Source organism: Scyliorhinus canicula, chromosome 21, assembly GCF_902713615.1.
Source record: "Scyliorhinus canicula chromosome 21, sScyCan1.1, whole genome shotgun sequence".
In the NCBI taxonomy this organism is placed as follows: domain Eukaryota; kingdom Metazoa; phylum Chordata; class Chondrichthyes; order Carcharhiniformes; family Scyliorhinidae; genus Scyliorhinus; species Scyliorhinus canicula.
The window spans coordinates 66,780,595-66,799,712 of NC_052166.1; the positions used below are offsets into that span (position 1 = coordinate 66,780,595).

The 19,118-nt window shown below is 46.4% G+C and overlaps 1 protein-coding gene across 1 annotated transcript; it reads left to right on the forward strand.

Moving 5' to 3' along the window:
• The first annotated feature begins 255 nt into the window (after positions 1 to 255).
• On the forward strand, positions 256 to 18,301 carry spout1 (SPOUT domain containing methyltransferase 1). Its single transcript, XM_038781789.1, has 12 exons — positions 256 to 359; positions 943 to 985; positions 2,507 to 2,620; positions 3,175 to 3,334; positions 5,883 to 5,972; positions 7,302 to 7,351; positions 8,879 to 9,009; positions 9,948 to 10,020; positions 12,524 to 12,622; positions 12,724 to 12,826; positions 15,457 to 15,604; positions 17,663 to 18,301. The coding sequence occupies exons 1-12, from the start codon at positions 312 to 314 to the stop codon at positions 17,735 to 17,737; spliced, it is 1,134 nt and encodes a 377-aa protein (XP_038637717.1). The 5' UTR covers positions 256 to 311; the 3' UTR covers positions 17,738 to 18,301.
• The last annotated feature ends 817 nt before the right edge of the window (positions 18,302 to 19,118 follow it).

Here is a 19,118-nt window from a genome sequence, read left to right on the forward strand (position 1 = left end):
AGCAGGCCTCACACAGCGACCAATAGCAGTGGCGCTTGTTGACGCCCAGCGACCAATAGCAGCGGAGTCGCTCAAAGCAACCAATAGGAGCGTGGTATGCTGCGCACACCGCGACCAATAAGAGTGGAGCCGCGCATAGCGACCAATAGAAGCGGTGCAGGACACAGCGACCCAATAGGTGTAGAGCTTGCTGGCGCCAGGCCACCAATAGGAGCGGGGCCGTGCATTGTAACCAATAGGAGCGGGGCTTACTGCGCACATAGCGACCAATAGGGGCGGAGATTATTGTGGGGGTTGAACCGGTGGTAAACATGGCGACGATGGATCAGCCTCGGGAGAAGCGCCGAAAGGAGCAGCCGGTGAGTCCGGGTGTGGGGCCCAGAGCCGTCCTCCCCCCTCGGAGACAGCGGCAGAAAGATGCCTTTGGGGGAAGCAATGAAAAATTTGCATTTGTATAGAACCGGGAGTCTAAATAGCCGACTCCTAATCCATGTGTTGTGGGGAGGAGAGGCTCTGGCTGATCTCACAATCCAGCTCTTGGTCTGTAACATTGTGGGCAGCAGATGAGGAACATATCAGCCCTGATCGAATGGCGGAGCAGACTTGAAGAGCCGAATGGACTAATTCTGCTCCTATATCTTACAAACCTTTCACATCCCTGAATCACGCGGTCTCCAGTCCAGTGCTGAGGGGAAGCTGCCTTGTTGGAGGTATCGGGTTTTGGTGAGATGTTAAACCGAGGCCCCATCGGGCAGTTCAGGTGAATGTGAAAGATCCCACGGCAGAGCAAGGGAGTTTATCCTGGTGTCCAGACCAGTGTTGATCCTTAAGCAATATCACTGCAAAGTACATCCCCAGCGGTCTAAAAAGTGGTTTATCAAAGCAAAACTTCATTCTTGTTCAGTGCACATTGTACATTTGATGACTTGGTTTTCTTTTCAGGGTGAAATGAGCAGATCTGACAGGAAGAAATTGAAAGAAGCCAGTGAGTGTTTAATTTTTGTTATATTTTAGTGGGCAGCATGGTAGCACGGTGGTTAGCATAAATGCTTCACAGCTCCAGGGTCCCAGGTTCGATTCCCGGCTGGGTCACTGTCTGTGCGGAGTCTGCACGTCCTCCCCGTGTGTGCGTGGGTTTCCTCCGGGTGCTCCGGTTTCCTCCCACAGTCCAAAGATGTGCGGGTTAGGTGGATTGGCCATGCTAAATTGCCCGTAGTGTCCTAAAAAGTAAGGTTAAGGGGAGGGGGTTGTTGGGTTACGGGTATAGGGTGGATACGTGGGTTTGAGTAGGGTGATCATTGCTCGGCACAACATCGAGGGCCGAAGGGCCTGTTCTGTGCTGTACTGTTCTATGTTCTATGTTCTATGTTGTTGGGTTACTGGTATCGGGTGGATACGCGGGCTTGAGTAGGGTGATCATTGCTCGGCACAACATTGAGGGCCGAAGGGCCTGTTCTGTGCTGTACTGTTCTAATTCTAATTCTAATTTATGTTTCTACAGGTACTGCCTTTGAATATGTTTAAGGCAGAGCCAGATTTTAAAAAAATTTCTTTTTTAAAAAAACATTTAGAATACCCAATTCATTTTATTCCAATTAAGGGGCAATTTAGTGTGACCAATCCACCTAACCCGCACATCTTTGGGTTGTAGGGGCGAAACCCACGCAAACACGGGGAGAATGTGCAAACTCCACACGGACAGTGACTCAGAGCCGGGGTCGAACGTGGGACCTCGGCACTGTGAGATAGCAGTGCTAACCGTTGTGCCACCGTGCTGCCGCGCTAGATAGGTTCTTGATTAACAAGGGTGTGAAGGGTTATCGGGAGTCGCAGGAGTATGGGGTTGAGGTTGCAATCAGATCAGCTACAATCTTGTTGAATGGTGGGGCAGGCTTGAGGTGCTGAGTTGCCGCCTCCTGCTCCTAATTTGTAAGCTCATCTGGAACAGACAGCGTTCTTGCTCTAATGCTAATTTGTAAAGAGACATTAAAGGCACAGGGTCACCAGAGGTGAGACAAAAGCAAAGTACTACACATACTGAAAATCTGAAATTAAAGTAGAAAATGATAGAAATAATTTTTCCAAAGATGTGCAGGTTGGGTGGACTGGCCATGCTAAATTGCCCATTAGTGTCCAAGGATCTGTTGGTTACGTGGGGTTACGGGTATAGGGCGGGGGAGCCGGCCTAGGTAACGTGCTCTTTCAAAGGGTCGGTGCAAACTTAATGGGCCAAATGGCCACCTCTTGCACTGTAGGAATTTGATGGTTCTATTCTAATTACTCAGCAGTATCTGTGATTCCAACATATTCTGTTTTTACATAATCAAAATTGATTTGTGATAGATTGCTGGACTGCTTGTGGGAGAAGCATGAAATTTCTCTGCAACTTGAAGCGTGTTAAAACAGGATTTAAATGCAAAAATAGTCAAACAGGCGAGCTCTAGTATGAGTTGCTTGATGCTTCTCGTCGAAAAATATCTGTTAATTGTACACTTCTTGTCTACAGGGAAGCAAGATGTAAAACGACTGAAAGAACTTGAATTCTTGAAGAAACTTGAGAAACAAAGGGCAGCGGAAGAGAAAGCTCAGAAAGATCTGGAGGGAAAAGAAGAACAGAAAGGTTGTTTTACAGCGTTCTAAACGCTGGAATAATATCACAAACCTGAAATGTGTTTACATTGTTCTTTCCTGCCTGGTTTGGATTTCCAGTATGTCACACCAGCTTCTCGTCACTCTATGCAGCTGCAAAGAGATTCCCCAGCTCAAGAGAAGTTCACTTTGTAGGGAAATTGAAGATGCACGTTAACTCATTTCACAGTGCTTTCTGTTGTTGTACTGTCAATGCTCGTACAAATAAAGGCAAACAAAGTGTAGTTTAAAAAGATCCTGCATTCATTTTTAACCTTGTCATTCAAAACAGACCATCAACTGATGACACTTAATATTTTGCAGGGTACTGGGTCCACCGTCTATAACTTAGTAATTAGACCGTAATTTCTGGGCAAGGGATGATTAGAGATTTCACTTCAAACAAACGCTGGTAACTTGAGGTTTTCTCTTTAGACAGTGCCACGGGGAATGGGCCTGCACACCAACACCCTGGCACTAATTGTTAAATGATCCCATATGCTAATTACCTTTTATATGCACTGATATATCATTTATATTTTCTAGGGCGTCTGTACACGGTTAGTGTGGCATTACCGGGGTCAGTACTGGATAATGCCCAATCTCCAGAGCTCAGAACATACTTGGCTGGACAGATAGCACGAGCCTGTACTGTGTTCTCTGTGGATGAAATTGTGGTCTTTGACGAACAGGGAGAAGATGTAAAGTAAGTCATTTACTAGCATTAAATACAAGCAAATCGGGCGGCACGGTGGTGCAGTGGTAAGCACTGCTGCCTCACGGCACCGAGGACACAGGTTCGATTCCAGCCCCGGGTCACTGTCCGTGTTGAGTTTGCACATTCTCCCCGGGTCTGTGTGGGTCTCACCCCCACAACCCAAAAAGATGTGCAGGGTAGGTGGATTGGCCATGCTAAGTCTTTTTTTTTTCTGATTTAAGGGGCAATTTAGCGTGGCCAATCCACCTATCTGCACATCTTTGGGTTGTGGGGGCGACACCCACGCAAACACGGGGAGAATGTACAAGCTCCACACGGACAGTAACCCAGAGCTGGGATCGAACCCGGGACCTCAGTGCTGTGAGGCAGCAGTGCTAACCCACTCAGCCACCGTGCTGCTAAGTTGCCCCTTAATTGGAATTTTTTTAATTAAAAAAAAATACAAGCAAATCTTGCATTTACTTCTGTTAAATACTTGATACTAAATGGGGTCGGGTGGGGGTGTGATGATGGTGGTGTAGTAGTAGTAGTAATGTAGCTGCATTAGTAATCCAGAGGCCCAGGTTAATGCTCTGGGGACAGGGGTTCAAATATCACCACGGCAGCTGGTAGAATTTGAACTCTATTCATTAATCTGGAATATCAGGAAGTCTCTTAGGAACATCAACATGCAGAGGGATCTGGGCGTGCAGGTCCACCTTTCCCTAAAAGTGGCAACGCAGGTGGCCAAGGTGATTAAGGTAGTATATGGCATGCTTGTCTTCATCAGCCGGGGCATTGAGCATGGGAGTTGGGAAATCATGTTGCAGCTATATAAAACCTTGGCTAGGCTGCATTTGGAGTATTGCGTTCAGTTCTGGTCACCACATTTATGAGAAGGACATGGAAGCTTTGGAGAGAGTGTAATGAAGGTTCAGCAGGATGTTGCCGGGTCTCGAGCGTGTTGGCTATGAGGAGAGGTTGAATAAACTAGGATTGTTTTCACTGGAAACATGGAGGCTGAGGGGAGACCTGATAGAAGTCTACAAAGTTATGAGGCATAGACAGGGTGGATAGTCAGGCTTTTTCCAAAGGTAGAAGTGTCAATTACAAGGAGGCACAGGTTCAAGGTGAGAGGGGGAAAGTTAAAGAGAGATATGCACGGTAAGGTTTTCACACACAGAGTGGTGGGTGCCTGGAACGCGCTGCCAGAGGATGTGGTGGAAGCAGCACGTTAGCAACATCGAGGCATCTGGATGGGTCCATGAATAGGGAGGAAATAGAGGGATACAGACCGAGTATGAATTTTTTTGTTTAGTTGGAGCATCATGATCGGCACAGACGGAGGACCAAAGGGCTGTTCCTGTGCTGTACTTTTTGTTCTTTGTTATAAAGCTCATCTCCGTAATGGTGACCATGAAGCTATCATCATTTGTTGTAAAAACTCATCTGAGTGTCCTTTAGGGAAGGAAATCTGCTGTCCTTACTGCTGCCTGGCCTACCTGTGATTCCAGACCCACACAGTGTGATTGACTCTTGAACAGTTCTCTGCAATGACCCAGCAAGCTTCTCCGTTCAAGGGCAATTAGGGATGGGCAACAAATACTGGCCTTGTCAGTGTCACCCATATCCCATCAAAGAATAAAGAAAAAAATGTTTTTTAGAGCATTAAATGTTCTGAAGTACTTGCAGTTTAACCTGCAGTGCCTTGGAGCCTTGGCCACTAAGCCAGCTCCACTTCTGTTTCTTGTACGCTTGGGAGAATGGCAGTGGTAGCTCTGGTCACTCCAGCCCTCCTCCTGTATGCATTACGGGACAGAAGGAGGCCATTCAACCTCCGTGCCTGTCCTACTATTGTGTTAGATCTGTACCTCATCTCTGCTTACCCAAGACTCTATTTCTCTCTGATGCTTCTTTACCCAACAAAAATCTATCGCCCTCTGTCTCAAAAGCTCCAATTGTCGAAGAATCCATAGCCTTGTGGAGAAAGGAGTTTTGGATTTCATGACGCGAATGCCTCCTGATTTCCCCCCTACACGCCCTCTGCTAATTTTAGTTCTTGTTTTGGGCTCTCACATCGGGGGACTTAGTTTTTCTGTATCTGCTCTTATCAAATCCTTTTAATGTTTCGAACAACTTGATCGGATCACCATTTAATCGTCCCGACTTGACCGGCATCCCGGGAGTTTGCTAGCACGTGTAACGGTGGGGTGGGGGGCACCCACACAAGATTCTGAGAAGGCATGTCAATGGAATCTGGGTCACAGCTTGTGTGTAATGTGGGGAATTTTATATAAAAGAAAGTGGGAGGGAGAGGGGATGTTACTGGGTGTATCAGAAATCAGTTGCACCATAAGCGTTTCCCCAAGACCTGTGGGTTCAGCTCCAAGAACAGAGGGATTTTTCACATCGCCACCAATGGGAGCCAGTCATTGTTAATTGCAATAATAACGTGCATTTATATAGCGCTTCTACTTGGATGGTATGTAGAATGTTGCAACTCTGGGTTTGTTTAGTGTACCGGAATGGAAATTGTCTCGTGTCTGTGTGACTACAGGAGCGTCAATGGTGAATTCCGAGGAATTGGGAAGAAAGGACAAGCCAGTGTGCAACTTGCACGGATCCTGCAGTACCTCGAGTGTCCACAGTAAGTCACTTTGAAGCAAAATTGAACTATTAGCTCTTAACTGGGAACTTAACTAGAAAAGAGTATTTAAGCAACACCTTCGACATCTCAAAACATCCTGGGGGCTCTTCACAGAAGTGGAATGGGACAGGAATTGAAGGTATGGTGAGGGGAGACTAAAAGTGTAGTCAAGATTTCAAGAAGGGTCATAAAGGGTGTGGAGACAGACATATAGGGAGGGATTTCCACAGTCTCGGGGGGGGGGGGCCTAGGCTGTTAGGAGGTGGTTGGAAAGTATCTAGATCAGGGGTGGGCAAACTTTTCCGTGCAAGGGCCGCATTCAGAAATTCACAATTCACAAAGGGCCGCATAGTATATTAAGTAAAATAATTACGTCACCCGGTTATGATTCTGGGCGCCTCATATAGAACATAGAACAGTACAGCACAGAACAGGCCCTTCGGCCCTCGACGTTGTGCCAAGCAATGATCACCCTACTCAAGTCAACGTATCCACCCTATACCAGTAAGTAACCCAACAGCCCCCCCACCCATTAACCTTTAAAAAAAAAAAATTTAAAAAAAAAAAAAAAAATTTTTTTTTTTTAATAAAAATTTTTTTTTTTTTTTTAATGACTTGGTGGGCCGCAGAAATACCTTTGGCGGGCCGCATGCGGCCCGCGGGCCGTAGTTTGCCCACCCCTGATCTAGATCATTTAACTGAACGATCACTATAGTCTGTGATGGAGACTTTCATCTCCTAGAAATAATTGATTGGCCAAATCCTATTCTTCATATTTTGCGGTGTTGGGGTCAGTTTTCTCAACGGATCCCCCTGCCGTAGCACTTGTGCTCACTGGTTGAACCCAACAATTTTGCCCTTTGATGAATTTCTTTTTTTTTAAATAAAATAAATTTAGAGTACCCAATAATTTTTTTGTCCCAATTTAAGGGGCAATTTAGCGTGGCCAATCCACCTAACCTGCACATCTTTGGGTTGTGCGGGTGGGACCCACACGGAGAATGTGCAAACTCCACACGGACAGTGGCCGGGGTTGAACCCGGGTCCTCATCGCTTTGAGGCAGCAGTGCTGTCCACTGCGCCAACGTCCTGCCCCCTATTTGATAGATTTGTAAACCTGGCCTTCCATTAATTGGGACTCCGCACCAGGAGTGCGTATTTGGAGAATCCACTGCCTGAGGTCACTTTGGTTTACTTGTAAAATGCACAAAAGCCACTGGTCTGTTTGGAAAAAGATTGCTGAGGACAGATTTCTAATGCAGACGATAATTGTCAACATCTATGATTGAGACTGTCAACTAGTGTGATATATCCTCTGTGTGTAACCAGGTACCTGAGGAAGTCCTTCTTTCCAAAGCATCAGGATCTGCAGTTTGCAGGTAAGCTGGTCAGGAAAGCCACACATTAAAAACTGCGACACATCATTTCAAAGTAATTATGGTTCTGGCTAATGTTTAAATTGATCAGCAAAAGAAAGGGCCATACAGCGGCATGGAAGCAAGTTCACTGGCAACTTTCAAAAGGAAATTGGATAAATATTGTCAGGAAACTGGTTTGTTGGGCTGTGGGGAAGCATCAGGGGTGTGAGGCCGTTGAATAGCTCCTCCCAAGAGCTGCCCACAGGCGCACACACTGGACCAAAGAGCCTCTTCCTCTTCTACATCATTCCTATTCTATAGAGGTGCTCATCATTGTGCTTCAGACGGCACTGAATTGACGCCTGTGTTTTGTACCTCCACCAGCAGAGTGGAGTGCCGCAGCTGTATCTCTCCACTTGACTTGAGGATTATTGCTAGGTTAGTAGCATTAGCCAGACTGCGCAACTGGGGGACCCAAGTGGTACAGATCGGTCCTGCAGCTCATCAAATACCTCTGCCTGCACTTGGATGCCTTGGAGACATTTTAAAAATGTATTGGGCACAATAGAACCTGGCGTGTGCGCCCTGTTTTCTGAGTTCAAACTGAAGTTATCAGACTTGGCTTGATGGTAGCACTCTCCTCTCTGAATCAAACGGCTGCGGGTCCAAGCTCGGCGCCAGAGGTTGGGGTTATAATCTAGGAGGCTGTCCAGTGTGAATCTGAGGCACTGTTGCAGGCACTATCTCTTGGATGAGATGTGCCCTCAGGTGGAATTATTTCAGGTGGACACTATTTCAAGAGGAAGGGGATTCTCACCCTGCCCTTAGACATAGAATTTACAGTGCCCATCGGATCTGCACCGGCCCTTGGAAAGCGCACCCCACCTAAGACCACACCCCCGCCCTATAACCCAGCAACACCAATGGACACCAAGGACAATTTAGCATGGCCAATCCACCTAACCAGCACATCTTTGGACTGTGGGAGGAAACCAGAGCACCCGGAGGAAACCCACCGGAGACACGAGGAGAACAGGCAGACTCCACACAGACAGTCACCCAAGCTGGGAGTCGAACCTGGGACCCTGGAGCTGTGAAGCAACTGTGCTAACCACTGTGCTGCCGTCCCGCCCTGACCCTGATTCGTCAACTCAAAGGTACCAAAACCAGTTTAACTGGTCATTTATCCCTTTGCTGTTTATGTCACCTTGCTGTGAGAAAAGTGGCTGCCACATTGCCTCCATAACAAGAGAAGCACTTTGAGACGAGCTCTGAATGCAAACGTGCTTTATAGATCGTTAATATATCGAACAGGGCATTCAGGAAAATCATCTGTACCCTGAGGACTGTTAGAATGTAAAACTGGATACCACAGGGAATAGTTGAGGCGATTAACATGGATGTGTTTTAAAGGGAAGCTCGATAAGAATACAAGGCAGAAAGGATTAGAAGGATATGTTGATGGGGTGAGAGGGAGAAGCTTGAGTAGAGCATAAGCCTCTTAGACTGAATGGCCTGTTCTGTGCTTTAAATTCTGTTATGTTCTAGGCCTCCTGAATCCACTCGACAGTCCGCATCACATGCGGGTAAACGAGGTATCTGAGTACCGTGAGGGAGTGGTTGTCAAACGGCCGTCTAAACCCAACAAAGGATCATTCGTGGACTGTGGCATGAGAAAGGTTTGTGCGCAAAATTCTAAATCCATCACAAATGCTGTCTTGAACTTTGAATCATTGAATGAATTCAGTCAAAGCTTTGTAGTTGGTCTGTCAGTACCTGCAGGCAGCATGCATTGATAATGCTGTTAGGATGTGATTGACAGGAGAGTTGAATATGTTCCTGAACCACACGTGGATCAGTCACACTGTGAAAGCTCATGCTATAGCAGTGTGATACATAGTCAGTCAGCTCATTGTGCTGTTTGAAAGAACTTCATTCAATCCATTCCCCTTCCTGACAAATCTTTCCCTTTACAAATTGAAATTGGAAGTTGCCAATAGTCTCCAAGGACCATAGGCTGCACTCCCCTTTTGAGAGAGAGCTGACTGGTGGTGATTTATCCTGAGGGTTACCACACCTCAGAAAAAGTTGAGACGGCGGGGCCTTTGTGGATAACCTCTGCCGGTACGGGAATTGAACATAGAACATACAGTGCCGAAGGAGGCCATTTGGTCCATCGAGTCTGAACCGACCCACTTAAGCCCTCACTTCCACCCTATCCCCGTAACCCAATAACCCCTCCTAACCTTTTTGGATCCGAAGGGCAATTTATCATGGCCAATCCACCTAACCTGCACATCTTTGGACTGTGGGAGGAAACTGGAGCACCCAGAGGAAACCCACGCAGACACTGGGAGAAGGTGCAGACTCCGCAGAGACATTGACCCAAGCCAGGAATCGAACCTGGGACCCTGGAGCTGTGAAGCAACAGTGCTAACCACTATGCTACCGTGCTGCGACGGGTATGAACCCGTGCTGTTTGTGTCATTTTACATCACAAACCAGCTGCCCAGCCAACTGAGCTAACCGACTGATTCATTTCTTTACAAACTATACTGCGCAAACTATAAATCTGCTTCCAATCTTTACTCACTTTTGTTCTGTTAATTTAAATTAGGGAGTACAGATTGACAGAAATCTTCAAGCTGGTTTGCGAGTCACTGTTCAAATGCAGAAGAATGAAAATTCAGGTAAATCACAACCCGCGGTTTCTATTTGCAGTTAGAAAATTTAAATAAATTCTAAGATAACTGGGAAAAATCTGATTTTGTGGAGTTCGCTCTGCATAGGATCTGTAGTGACAGAGTGGTCAGTAACTTTGTGAATGTAGTCCGGTGCTCCATTCTATCCACTTTCTGATCTACCTCAGAAACCTAGGCAATAAATAAAGATCTGTGGCCCTTGAAACGTGATTGCTGAGACCTTTGCTTAAAAATTTCACATCAGACCAAGAGACAAATCAAGAGATGTGCTTGAAATTGTAAGAGTAAAAAGAACTCTTTTAAAGAGTGACGTGCAGAAAACAAAATGTCAGCATTTCGACCATTTGATCAGCACTGAAATGCCACGCCGGTCTCTTCGGGAGGGCTTGGTGGAGGCAGCTGGAGCGGGGGGGGGGGGTCATAGTTGATGACTGACGTCACAAAGCAGAAGACTAAAAATCAAAAAGGCATGAGATGTCCGGAATATAATGGGAGGAGGTTTTACTGCAGCCGCACAAACGGGCCTGCAAAGGTTAGATTGTGAGGAGAGATTACAGGAACGAAACTTGTATTCTCTGGAATATAGACGGGTGAATGGTTATTTGTTGGGGATTTTGAAAGATTGATTAGGTAGATACGGTTACTATGACAGGGTGGGGGCGTGAGCCTAGGTTGGGTGAACTTTCAGAGGGTCAGTGCAGGCTCGATGGGCCGAATGGCCTTACTTCCACTCCTATGTCTTATGGTCAGTGCAGGCTCGATGGGCCGAATGGCTTCTTTCTGCACTGCAGTGATTCTATGAAATCTTTTTCTGTTGGTGCAAGCGTGCAGGACAATGAGATATAACTTTAAAATCGGAGCCTTGCCATTCAGGAGAGAAGTTAGGAAACACTTTCTCTTGAAAAGCCACAGATCTCTTTTTAAATTTAGAGTACCCAATTCACTTTTTTCACATCTAAGAGGCAATTTAGCGTGCCCACTCCACCTACCCTGAAGGTCTTGTGGGGGTGAGACCCACGCTGATACGGGGAGAGAATGTGCAAACTCCACCTGGACTGTGACCCGGGGCAGTGCTAACCCACTGCGCCACCGTGCCGCCCCTTACAAAAAGCAGCAGATGATGGCCAATTAATCCTTTTATATTCGTGGTTGATAAATATTTTGCGAGATTAGGATTAGAAATGGGTATGGAGCCAAGTAGAGTCAGAGCTTTACAGCACAGAAAAAGGCCCTTCGGCCCATCATGCATGCGCCAGCCATCAGGCACTATCTCTTCTAATCCCGTTTTCCAGCGCTTGGTCCATAGCCTTGTATGCTACAGCGTTTCAAGTGCGTATCTAAATGCTTCTGATGTTATGAGGGTTCCCATCTCGACCACCTTTTCGGGCAGTGAGTTCCAGATTCCCATCACCTCTAGGTAAAAAGATTTTCCACTCCAATCCCTTCCAAATCCCCTGTCCCTTATCGTAAATCTATGCTCCCTGGTATTGACCCCTCTACTAAGATGGGAAATGAATCCTATCTATGTCCCTCCTTGTTTTGTACACATCAAAGCCTCCTCTGTTCAAAGGAAAACAACCCAGCCTAGCCAAACTCTCTTCACTGATTAATAAGGGGATCAGGAGTTATGGGGAGAAGGCAGGAGAATGGGGATGAGAAAATATCAGCCATGATTGAATGGCGGAGCAGGCTCGATGGGCCAAGTGGCCTAATTCTGCTCCTATATCTTATGGTCTTATAGGCAACAGCTTGGTGAATCTCCTCTGCACCCTCTCTAATGCAATCTCATTCCTCCTGTAGTGGGTGACCAGAACTGCACACAGTTCTCTAGCTGTGGCCTAACCTGCGTTCTGCAAAAAAAAAATTGGGTACTCTAAATTTATTTTAAGAAATAATTTCTTCTAATAATTTCCCTACCACTGCAGTGGATGGGGTTAAGACACAGATCAACCATGATCTCGTTTAAATAGCAGAAGAGGCTTGAGGGGCGGAATGACCTACTGCTATTCCTCTGGTGCACCCTTTCTTCTATTGGTGTATTTTCGATTTGGTGCAAGTTGAGACCATTCATTTTTAAAAATAAATTTAGAGTACCCAATTCATTTTTTTTCCAATTAAGGGGCAATTTAGCGTGGCCAATCCACCTAACCTGCACATCTTTGGGTTGTGGGGGCGAAACCCACGCAAACACGGGGAAAATGTGCAAACTCCACACGGACAGTGACCCAGAGCCGGGACCTTAGCGCCATGAGGCTGCTGTGCTAACCCACTGCGCCACCGTGCTGCCCCGAGACCATTCATTTTAATGGTTTCAGTAATTTATTTGTCCTGATGAAAATTGGTTTTCTGGCAGTTATTAATCCTGAATAAAATGAGGTTGTACTCCAGTTCTGTAAAGCAGGATCCTTTGCCTGGGACTCACTATCCTCCTGAGGGAAGTGCCATTTAATGCTGCTCTTAATCCTGATGCAACTTTGTTTTGTCCTTTCAGAGAGCAAAGTTTTGAAGGGAACAGTTGTCGCGCCTCACTCTCCTCGGACAGAGTCTGGTCTGTACTGGGGTTACACCATGCGACTTGCTTCATGCCTCAGTGAGTCCTGAGCCTTTCTCTTCATCTAATACTACTAAGATTGAACAATTATGGTAAAAGTCTGTTTTTAAAAAATAAACCTTGCTGTGTGTGTTTTATAGGTGCTGTGTTTACAGAGTGCCCATTCAGCGATGGCTACGACCTTTCAATTGGCACATCCGAGCGAGGGTCAAATGTCGACAGCGTTACACTTCCCCCATTCAAGTAAAACTTGCTTTCTCGTTCCTTTTATTGGGGAAATTGCTTTATAATCTCAATTAGTTCTGAGGCTCACAAGCATTCGGTCAGTAATACAGACTCTGAAGTGTGTTTCCTGATCACTAGCCATGGCCATACCGATCACCAGTTACTAAAAAAAATGCTCCTGAAATTATATTTTTATTATTGTTTAATTTAAGCTCTGTAGAACAGGAAACAAATTTTCTCCATTCCTTTAGTTTTTTCCCTTTATGTCCCCTTCCCAGATCCCCATTAGCATTGATGAGACCTTCCTTCTACACCATTGTCTCTGAGATGCATTCTCATATTTCACTGTGATAACCAACTTATTCACCAGTCAGAACTTTAAAACAAACAGAATGAGTGCTGGCGTCACACTCCAGATATCGTACCCCGTTTGGAGAAAAGCCAGCGACTGACACCTAAAACTGACTTAACCCTTTCCAATCTGCAAGATAAAACTAAACTTTTGTGTATCTCAGCCTCTCTATTGGACTTTGCATCCTCAGAAAGAGAGTTAGCCAATCATTCCCAATCTGCAGAGAAAGAACTTAAAATGTTACAGTAATTAGACATTGTAGCCTTGAAAGTACAGGGCATCATATGGCCATGCGTCCTTCAAAGGACCACTGCGCATCGCTTGGTTTGATGCTTTTATCCTTGTGAAAAGTTGCTGCATCGTCTCTGTAAGCAACGCCCCCTGGAGGTGGGCTGGCACGGTGGCACCGTTCTACTGAGAACCGGGTTTGATCCTGACCCCGGGTCTCTGTCCGTGTGGAGTTTGCACATTCTCCCCATGTCTGTGTGGGTTTCACCCCCACAACCCAAAGATGTGCAGGGTAGGTGGGTTTATTGTTTTAAAGCATCCTTTTTCTTTTTTTTTCTTTTTTAAAATAATTTTTATTCAGATTTTTACAAAATATCAATAACAGAAAATATTAACAACTGAGAAAACAAAAAAGAGCAAACCCCCCCCCCCCGGTAAATACAAAAAAGAAGAAATAGATTAACGCCCGTCATAAACAAAGAACACATATACACGTCCCTTCAACCCAACCCACAGAAACGAACCCCCCGCCCTGCTGCTGTCGGCCTTTTTCCCTACCGTTCTGCCAGGAAATCTAGGAAAGGCTACCACTGCCTGAAAAACCCATGAACTGATCCCCTCACGGCAAATTTCACCTTCTCCAATTTGATAAACCCCGCCATATCATTGATCCAGGCCTCCACGCTTGGGGGCCTCGCATCCCTCCACTGAAGAAGAATCCTCCGCCGGGCTACTAGGGACGCAAAGGCCAGAACACCGGCCTCTTTCGCCTCCTGCACTCCTGGCTCCACTGCAACCCCAAATATTGCGAGCCCCCAGCCTGGATTGACCCTGGATCCTACCACCCTCGACACCGTGCTTGCTACCCACTTCCAAAATTCCCCAAGCACTGGGCATGTCCAGAACATATGGGCATGGTTCGCTGGGCTCCCCGAGCACCTAGTACACCTGTCCTCGCCCCCCAAAGAACCTACTCATCCTCGTCCCGGTCATATGAGCCCTATGTAGCACCTTGAACTGTATGAGGCTAAGCCTCACACAAGAAGAGGAGGAATTTACTCTTTCCAGAGCATCCGCCCACGTTCCCATCTCAATCTCCTCACCCAGCTCCTCTTCCCATTTACCCTTCAGCTCCTCCACCGAGGCCTCGTCTACCTCCTGCATCACTTGGTACAAGTCCGAAATCCTCCCCGCTCCAACCCACACCCCCGAGAGCACCCTGTCCTGGACCCCACGCGGGGGCAACAGAGGGAACTCCGCCACCTGCCATCTAGCAAACGCCCTTACCTGCATGTACCTAAAGATGTTCCCCAGGGGTAGCCCGAACTTCCCCTCTAACTCACCCAGGCTCGCAAACTTCCCGTCTACAAACAGGTCCCTCAACCTCCTAACACCTGCCCTGTGCCAACTCAGGAACCCGCCATCAATTCTCCCTGGAACAAACCGGTGGTTCCCCCGTATCGGGGACACCATCGAGACCCCCACCTCCCCCCTGTGCCGTCTCCATTGCCCCCAAATTCTGAGGGTAGCCGCCGCCACTGGGCTCGTGATATACCTCGTTGGAGGGAGCGGCAGCGGCGCCGTTGCCAGCGCCTCCAGGCTCATGCCCACTTAAAGCATCCTTTTTCACGATGCTCCTTAAAACCTAGCTTTTTCACCAAGCTTTTGGTCATCTTAATATCTCCTTATGTGGCTCAGTTAAACCTTTGTCAAATAAGCTTTCCTGTGAAGTGCCTTGGGATGTGTTGAATGTTAACGGCACTGTATGTATGTATGACATTTGCTGTTAAATGAATGCTGTTAAATTCTAGAAGTCCTGTTTCCTTCTCTCCCGGTCTTGTTCATACCTGCAAGCTACACTGCAGCAACTTCAAAGTCATCCCAGTAAACTGCCGGCTAATGTTTTGACAATTGCAATTATTGTTTAAAATAGCAGATGGGATTGTTTGAAGTGTTTCACCGTTTTGCCATCAGTGTTTTAATAATGCTGGACCATTCCTGCCTTCCACACTCATTTGCTCTGTCTGTAGCAAAGACAAATGCTGTAACCTTTTCCTCCCTGCGTTAGGCACTTGTTGGTGGTGTTTGGTGGTCTTCAGGGGCTCGAGGCCAGTGTAGACATCGACCAAAGCCTCACTGTTACAGACCCTAGCACCCTCTTTCACCATTATCTGAACACCTGTCCTGGGCAAGGCAGCCGTACCATCCGCACAGAGGTATGTAACATAGGGAATGTTTTCTTTTGTCCCAGATTTGATAAATTTGTCGATAAATCAATGTATGGAGTGTGCAAAGTTTCAGAATTGCAGGCCCACACCATGCACTTGCAGCTAAAGGGACAGTGTTCCCAATATCCCTCCCCATTCCCCCTTCCTACCAGCCTTGTGTATTGATGTAATATTTGGATATGCGGGTTTGATGCATCAGACTGTGACCATGAATTGCTTCACTGTATCTATCACTGTTGCAGGCGCATCTGAATTGCGGAGAGAGTTAAGGCTTTAATCCATTTGTTGCAGTTTGCCCTTGTCGCCTGATGTGACTTTAAGTGCTTTGGAGACACTTGGCATCACTGACATAATTCAAATTAACACCTACATCTCAGTCATCATCTCTACAGTGCAGAAGGAGGTCGTTCGGCCCATCAAGTCTGCACAGACCCTTGGAAAGAGTATCCTACCTAAGCCCCCGCCCCGGCACCATTCCCGTAACCCCGCCTAGCCTTATGGACACTAAGGGGCAATTTAGCATGGCCAATCTATCTAACCTGCACATCTTTGGACTGTGGGAGGAAACCGGAGCACCCGGAGGAAACTCACACGGACACTGGGAGAAAGTGCAAACTCCATACAGGCACTGTTGGCCCGCCTTGGCCTGCTGGAATTGAAGGTTGGAATTGAACCCGGGTCCCTGGTGCTGTGAGGCAACAGTGCTAATCAGTATGATGTTATAATCATCTATAAAGTCCTGTTGAGTTATTTATTTTCTCTCTGGAGGGGAAGGAGAGAACATTTAAGCAAGCGATATCACCGTGTGCAATAAGACCGTACGACACAGGGGCAAAAGTAGGTCACTCGGCCCATCAAGTCTGCTGCCATTCAGAGAGATCATGGCTGATGGCAAGTAAAATTTGGCCTTTCTCTAACACGCTGCAGAAATTGGCGTTTAGGTTTCTCGGGCTGGTGCCTTATTGGTCAGTTCACTGTGGGGTGGATGCTACAGTCAGAATCCCCTCAAATCTCTTCCTTGCATCCCCTCAGGCTGTGACTGAAGAACAGTCCTCTGATACAAACTCTGGTGATTCCCTCTCGAGTTACTGGGCCAGTTTGGGGCAACCACGAGTAAATTCCACCACTGACGTGAGATCTGTAAAATTATGGTTTTAATGCATCATAACTTTAAACAAAGCAAAATATTTTCCTTTTTTTTTTGGGTTTTCTGAGGAATATGACATTTACTGAGCTGTTTGTGCTTTTTAAAACTTTCCTAAATATTTTCTTCCGTCACTTTTCAGTTGGAGAAATCTCCCTCTGTCCACAGCTAATTAGTGCTGCCCTTCAAACGGGAAGTAGGATAACTCTCACTCCAGCTTTACCTGTAAGGACGAAGCTGTTATTCCCTCCATTCAGACCAGCATCTCCCCTCGATCAAGGGAGCTGGTGGTAAGTCACTGAACAAGTCCAGTGACCCAGGCTAATGCTCTGGGGACCAGTGTTCAAATCTGGCCACCCCAGCTGGTGGAGTTTAAATACAATATACAATGTAGGGGCTGGTTTAGCACAGGGCTAAATAGCTGGCTTTTAAAGCAGGCCGAGGCGGGCCAGCAGCACGGGTTCAATTCCCGTACCAGCCTCCCCGAACAGGCGCCGGAATGTGGTGACTAGGGGCTTTTCACAGTAACTTCATTTGAAGCCTACTTGTGACAATAAGCCATTTTCATTTCATTCATTTTCATTTCATTTCATTTTAAAATCTGGAATTAAAAGCTAGTCTCCGCGATACTTTCATAGTCACCCTCAATTGTTGTTTAAAACCCCATCATCTGGTTCAGTAAATGTCCTCCAGGGAAGGAAATCTGCCATCCTTGCCTGGTCTGGCCTACACATGACTCCAGAACCACAGCATTGTGGTTGACTCTTAACTGACCTTTGAAATGGCCGAGCGAGACACTCCGTTCAAGGGCAACTAAAGCTGGCCCAGCCACGAAATAACACATTTAAAAAAACTCATTACTTTGAAGGTTGAAATTTTCACTGGTTTGCGTACTCTTCTAGGAAGCTCTACTCATTACGCTGTCTATATTGAGACCAAAGATTGATACGGCAGTCGGAAGATCCACTTCACCTTGAAACGTGTATGCATTTTGGCGAGTTCCACCTCTGAAACCTGCCCACCACATGGCGGACCAACGTTGACCAGCCGTTAGTCATCCTCCTTATTGACACTGCAGTTGAATCACTCGGTTGGAGAGAACCAGTCATGGCCTGTAATGCTGTAGAAGAATATTCGTGTCGAATTTCTGCAGCATGTTTCCCAGTTTTGAGGAATCTTTGGGGACATATTTGTACCAGATGCTTTCCAACCGTAAAGTTGTATCAAAGATTTAATCCTGACTTTCAGTCCACTAATTAGTTAGATCGGAATCTGAATTGATGATTGATTACCGTGCTGATAGTAGTCTGGCACAAGCATCCACTTCTTTAGTTTTGTATCAGTCCTGGAATGAATGGAGCAACACATCAAACACGTTTGCAGTTGGTATCTCTCTGGATGTTTGGCCAGGATCATTCCTCGTCCGTTCCCTGAATTCTCTACACAGCAGTGCAAAACGCCAGTAGCCTGTACACTGTTGTGGTGTAATATTGAGAAATCGTGCCATTTGTATATTGAGTAAAGTTTTATTTTTAAAAATGTTTTGTTTAGTATCTTCAGTTGCAACCGTTTCCACTTCTGAGAACTTGTCACAGGTCAGATGTAGGCGATTGTCGGTTCTGTAGAAAACCGGAAATTCTGTACCTGATACCGGTAGAATTTCTGGGCTAGGATCGCAATTTTCTGAATTTGATCTTTTCTGAGTAACTGATCCATTGTTCCAAATCCCAATCTTGGGTGCTCCAGACATCTGACTATTTTCCTGGGCACCCTCCTCAATCCAAAGCATCTCCATTCAAGATGAATTCAGCGTGTGCAGAGATTTCAGGGAATGGGTGAATTTTATTGGTCTTTATACCCATGTTGCAATGCTGCTTTACATTAAAGTGTGCCTGAGGGCAGGCTTACATTAACACTGAAATGACGTTACTGTGAAAATCCCCTAGTCGCCACATTCCGGCGCCTGTTCGGGTACACAGAGGGAGAATTCAGAATGTCCGATTCACCCAACAAGCACGTCTTTCGGGCTTTTCACAGTAACTTCATTGAAGCCTACTCGTGACAATAAGCGATTTTCATTTCATTTTCATCTGTGGGAGGAAATCGGAGGAAACACACGGTGATATGGGGAGAACGTGCAGACTCCGCACAGACAGTGACCCAAGCTGGGAATCGAACCCGGGTCCCTTGTGCTGTGCGGCAGTAGTGCTAACCACTATGCCTCCTGATAAACACACGTTTGCGAGACCAATTACATTGTGAATGCAGTGAGCTCCTACTGGCCAGTTAGACCAAGTTAAATATTTGATTTTGATTGATTTTTGATTAGATCTTTTGTCACATGTACCGAAGTACAGT

What these genes read in the sequence shown, in the direction of transcription:
- spout1 (XM_038781789.1), top strand. Translation starts at nt 312, where the DNA reads ATGGCGACGATGGATCAGCCTCGGGAGAAGCGCCGAAAGGAGCAGCCG. An exon ending in GCAGAAGAATGAAAATTCAG is followed by an intron (nt 10,021 to 12,523) that starts GTAAATCACAAC and finishes TTGTCCTTTCAG; the next exon opens with AGAGCAAAGTTTTGAAGGGA. An exon ending in GCCGTACCATCCGCACAGAG is followed by an intron (nt 15,605 to 17,662) that starts GTATGTAACATA and finishes GTACTCTTCTAG; the next exon opens with GAAGCTCTACTCATTACGCT.